Here is a 6,000-nt window from a genome sequence, read left to right as displayed (position 1 = left end):
GCTGATAATTTCATATTCTTCAATGATGATGAAATACCTCCTAAGGGCGTGGGATCTACTAAGGCTTTGCATATCACTGCACAATGCAAGAGGCATATTTTTCCAGGAGTGTTTATTGACAATTGATTAGCTTTGAACGTGTTGCCATTATTCACACTCAACAGGCTTCTCATAGACAGTTCGCACATGAAAACATGCCAAAATATGGTGAGGGCATTTGACGGTACAGAAAGAAAGGTCATGGGAAGAATTGAGATACCCCTACTGATTGGCCCAACATTTTATGAGGTAGATTTTATTGTGATGGATATCAAACCTTCCTACAATTGTTTATTAGGAAGACCATGAATACATTCCGCGGGGGCAGTACCGTCATCATTACATTAGAAACTGAAGTTAGTGTCAGAAGGTCGGCTAGTGACAATCAACGCCGAAGAGGATATAATAGCAGTTGTATCCAATGAGATGTTGTACGTGGAGACTAATGATGAGTCAGTAGAATGCTCATTTCGATCTTTGGAGTTTGTAAATGCGACATTTGTGCCTGAAGGAAGCAAAATTTTGGTGCCTAAATTATCCAAAACTACAGTGATGGGTTTGCAGTTGTTGGTAGGAAAATGAGCTTTACCAAGAAAAGGGCTGGGGAGATATCTTCAAGGGAGGATTAAGGTGCCAGTACTGAAAGGAAAGCAAGATCACTTTGGCTTAGGATACAAGCCAGACAGAGGACAGAGAAAGAATGAGCTAGAAAAAAGAAAGGAAAGAATAAGGGCGCGTCTAAGTGGGGAGGAAACCAAATGGGAGCCAATGATAATTCCACACGTATCCAAAACCTTTGTATCTGGAGGAGTTATTCATGCTGAGAGAAAGATGTCGGTTAAGGAAAGCATTGAAGAAATGTTGGGAAATTTGCACATCAATGCCGTTCATGAGCATGAGAATGAAGAGAGGAGCTGGTTAGATATTCGTCCTTATGAGCCTGGGACTGTTCTGGACAATTGGACTGCGGAAGAAATACCTAAAGTCTTTAGAACTGTCTTAGAGTAATATTCAGAACAAACTTATTGTTTTAGCCTAGAAATAACAAGAACTCTTTTGTGAAATAAGCTTATGTTTGAATATCATTATTTTAATAAAACATCTTTGCAATCGTTTCGAGCAAATATTCTTTCATTCTTTCCATACAAGTAAATATATTCTTTCATTTATAATCATTGCACAAGTAATTGTACGTAAATTTATACATTATTTTGTAACCTTATTAAGTCCCTGTATATCAACGACGTGAATGACGCCGCTACGAACTCAGAGTGTCCTTTTGAACGAAACATGTGTTTAGAGGGATCGCACGATTTTGAAGGTGATGAAGATTGTGGTTTATCTCTGGACTTGTTCAGGATGGTAGAATAAGAGGAAAAACAAATCCTAGCTCACAAAGAATCAGTAGAAGTTGTGAGCTTGGAAGAAGGAAAAGAGGTGAAAATTGGAACTGAGATTTCTGCAAAGACAAGACGAGACCTCATTGAATTACTCCGAGAGTTCAAAGACGTCTTCGCATGGTAATACCAGGATATGCCTGGATTGAGCACTGGCATCGTGGTACATCGCCTACCTATAAGGGAGGATTGTAAGCCAGTTCAGCAGAAACTGAGAAGAATGAGGCCCGATATTGTGCTTAAAATAAAGGAGGAAGTCAAGAAACAGTTTGATTTGGGGTTTTTACAAGAGGTCAAATATTCTGAATAGGTAGCCAACATTATTACAGTTCCTAAAAAAGATGGAAAAGTATGAATGTGTGTGGATTACAGAGATCTGAACAAAGCAAGCCCAAAACACAATTTCCCACTGCCGCATATCGATACTTTGGTTGACAATACGGCGGGATATTCATTGTTTTCCTTCATGGATGGTTTCTCAAGATACAATCAGATAAAGATGCACCCTGAAGATATGAGAAAGACTACATTTATTACTTTGTGGGGAACATTCTGCTACAAAGTAATGCCATTCGGATTAAAGAATGCGGGAGCAACATATCAGAGAGCCATGGTAGCCTTGTTCCACGACATGATGCATAAAGATATTGAGGTTTATGTTGATGATATGATTGCCAAATTGAGAACAGAGGATAAGCATGTGCAGGTCCTGAGAAAATTGTTCTTAAGACGAAGAAAGTTTCAGCTCAAACTCAACCCAACAAAATGCACTTTTGGAGCCAGGTCAGGAAAGCTGTTGGGATTCGTGGTTAGTGAGAAAGGGATCGAGATTGACCTAGACAAGGTTAGGTCAATACGGGATTTACCGCCACCACGTACTCAGAAAGAAGTTCGAGGTTTTTTAGGACAATTGAATTATATTGCTCGGTTTATTTCACAGTTGACTGAGAAATGTGACCCCATATTTCACCTTTTGAAGAAACATAATCTTGATGTCTGGAATGAAGAATGCCAGAAAGCCTTTAAAAGATAAAGCAATACTTATCCAATACTCTAGTACTGTCACCACCTAGCCCAGATAGACCCTTGATTTTGTATTTGACGGTGTTCGATAACTCTATGGGATGCGTGCTGGGTCAACATGATATGACTGGAAAGTAGGAAAAGGCGATATACTATCTCAGTAAGAAATTCACTGATTGTGAAATGAGATATTCGCCTATCGAAAAACTATGTTGCGCCTTGATTTGGACAACCAAGAGGTTGAGGCAATACTTACTCTATCACACGACTTGGCTAATTTCAAAATTAAACCCTTTAAAGTATATGATGGAATCAACGGCGTTGACGGGAATAATGGCTAGATGGAAAATCTTGCTTTCCGAGTTTGATATAGTATATGTAAGCCAGAAAGCCATCAAAGGGAGTGCGATAGCAGATTTCTTGGCTAGCAGAGCTCTAGAATATTATGAGCCTCTGGACTTTGATTTCCCGAATGAAGATTTGATGTATGTGGAAAATGCTGAAGAGGATCCCCAAGAAAATCATTCTTGGAGATTAAAATTTGACAGAGCATCGAATGCACTAGGCAATGGGATTGGGGTAGTCCTGGTGTCTCTGAATGGAGATTATCATCCTTTCACCAGTAAATTGGACTTTGATTGCACTAATAACATGGTTGAGTATAAAGCTTGCATCATGGGTATACGGGCAGCCATAGAGCGAAAAATCAAGACATTAGAAGTGTACGGAGACTCAGCATTGGTAATATACCAACTAAGAGGGGAATGAGAGACAAGAGACCCTAAGTTGATCCGTTATCGGAGATTGGTTCTGGAATTGATCGAGGAGTTTGACAACATTACCTTCTGTTATCTCCCATGGGAGGAAAATCAGATGGCTGACGCTCTTGCTACTTTAGCTTCCATGATTAAAGTGAATCAGTTGGAGGACATGAAGCCCATTCAAATTAGTATTTATGAGATCCCGGCCCCCTGTTACAACATTGAAGAAATAGAGAATGATAATCGTCCATGGTACCAAGATATATTACTATATGTGAAAAAATCTCGAATATCCTGATCAGGCAACGGAGAATGATAAGAGGACATTGAGGAGATTAGCTATTGACTATGTCCTAGATTGAGAGATCCTATACAAAAGGGGAAAGGATCAAGTACTGTTGAGATGCGTGGACACTGTAGAGGCTAAGGAAATTCTAGAAGAAGTCCATGAGGGTGTTTGTGGAACGCAGGCCAATTGATTCACAATGGCTAGACAGATCATGAGATTTGGATATTACTGGGCCACTATGAAAAGAGATTGCATCAATCATACCAAGAAATGCCATAAATGCCAAATTTATGGGGGTAAAATGCACGCGCCTCCTTTACCTCTTCATGTTATGACTTCTCCATGGCCTTTCTCCATGTAGGGTATGGACGTCATTGGACCAATATCACCGAAGGCTTCTAATGGACATCGTTTCATTTTTGTGGTTATTGACTATTTCACTAAATGGGTAGAAGCAGCCTCATATGCTAATGTCACAAAGTCAGAAGTCAGTAAGTTTTTGAAGAAAGAGATCATATGTCGATATAGAATGCCTGAAAGAATCATATCTGACAATACGCTGAATCTGAATAATAGTACAATAGCGGAAGTCTGCAGTCAGTTCAACATTAGACACCATAATTCGTCACCGTATCGTCCAAAAATGAATGGTGCAGTAGAGGCGGCCAACAAAAATATTAGGAAGATTGTGGCGAAAATGGTTGAAACTTACAAGGATTGGCATGAGAAGTTACTATTCGCTCTTCTGGCTTACTGAACATCTGTCAGGACTTCTACTGGGGCAACACCTTTTTCTTTGGTTTATCGAATGGAGGCAGTGTTACCTATTGAGGTTGAAATTCCTTCTCTCCGGGTATTGGTTGAGCTAAAGTTGGATGAGGCCGAATGGATCCAAATCTCGGTATGATCAGTTGAGCCTGATTGAAGAGAAAAGACTAAAAGCTATTCGTCATGGTCAAATGTATCAGAAGTGAATGATGCGAGATTATAATAAGAAGGTTCGTCCTAGAGAATTTCATGAGGGGGATTTGGTTTTGAAAAAGATCCTCCCTTTACAAAAACATTTCAGAGGGAAATGGATGCCAAACTGGGAAGGACCTTATGTTGTGAAAAAGACTTTTTCTGGAGGCGCTTTGATTTTGAGTGAAATGGATAGCAAAAATCTTTCGAATCCTGTAAATTCAGATTCAGTCAAGAAATATTTCACTGAAGGAAGGAAGGAATCAAAGTGAAAACCCGCGAAGGGCGCTCTGATTGCTTAAAAAAAAGATGGAGAGGACAAGGTGAAAAACCCGAAAAGAGCGTTGAAAACCCGAAAAGGACGGCTCAAACACTGTCAGATTGGGGCATATGGTGATCCTACTACACTTAAGTCAACAAGAAAGGGATATACGACGTCTTGGGGCATTGACAAAGTACTGTAGATCCCCTAAACACATGTTAAATTCAGAATGGTTCTTGGTTTGCACGGAGAAGTTCAGGCGGCGATATCCAAAGTACCTAGTCTTCATATTATTTGTACCAAGTTTGTTGGTTCTTGTAAATACTTCATTCTTCGATGTTCTTGAACACTTTTTCTTTTCAAGACACTTGCTATCAATAAATTCCTTTTCTATTATTCGAGTTATCCCTTGAATTAATGTCTTAGTCAGTATCTTGATCTTTGTACAATCATGTCGCATTAGAGTAATGATGGATGGACTAATAAACTTTCACAAAAGAAGTTTTGCATATTACTATGAGAATTTCTAAACCTGAAACAAGATTTTTGTCTAGAACATACCAAGTTTAAAAGAGAAAGTCTAAGTTAAGATTGTTTTTTTTGGAGTTGGTTGTCTAAATATTGAATGAGATGACAAGAAGTCTTGGAAGTTCCCTCTGGAAAGAAAATCCTTCATTTATGAATGAGCATTTGGTAGGACACCCAGGGAATGGTGCAAAAGAGTTTCATGATCTGCATCCTTGAATAACGATAGGAGAGGATTGAGAAGAGTCAAACTTTCCTACCATTGGGTTACAGCGGAAGAAGGATGGTACAAGTTCTGCGTCCTAATGGATTGAGCTTTGAAGTTCACAATTGAGGGCAATTTGATTAACTGTTTCTTTAGTGATGTCAACCAAGCAAAAGGCGTCAGTGACAAAACCTTAATAAACTTTAAATAATAACTTGAGTGGTAATTCTCAAAAAATGACATTCTGCATTCATTCAAATGTCATTCATACATGTCTAGTTAGGAGCATTGAATTCATTTTGATCATAACATCCTAATCACTAGGCATAACTAAGTTCATAGAATAGATTTTTACAGGTCATGTTCCCTAGAGAATAGATCGAAAGCCAATGATCCTATCTCCCTGAAGTTGCAGTGGAGCGGATTAAAACCATAGATCTTATCTCTCTGAAGTTGCAGAGAGCAGATCGCATCTAGTCTTATCTCTCTGAAGTTGCAGTGGAGCAAACTAAGTACGCAAGTCTTATCCTTCTGAAGTT

General features: G+C 39.1%; 1 protein-coding gene across 1 annotated transcript; it reads left to right on the top strand.

The window, feature by feature from the left end:
• The first annotated feature begins 2,765 nt into the window (after positions 1 to 2,765).
• Positions 2,766 to 3,227, top strand: LOC107899874 (uncharacterized). The gene has a single exon (XM_016825618.1). The coding sequence runs from the start codon at positions 2,766 to 2,768 to the stop codon at positions 3,225 to 3,227; it is 462 nt and encodes a 153-aa protein (XP_016681107.1).
• The last annotated feature ends 2,773 nt before the right edge of the window (positions 3,228 to 6,000 follow it).

Source organism: Gossypium hirsutum, chromosome D08 (assembly GCF_007990345.1).
Source record: "Gossypium hirsutum isolate 1008001.06 chromosome D08, Gossypium_hirsutum_v2.1, whole genome shotgun sequence".
Classification (NCBI taxonomy): Eukaryota; Viridiplantae; Streptophyta; class Magnoliopsida; order Malvales; family Malvaceae; genus Gossypium; species Gossypium hirsutum.
Note: the sequence above shows the minus strand (reverse complement) of the source record. Positions and strands in the feature narration are given on the sequence as shown.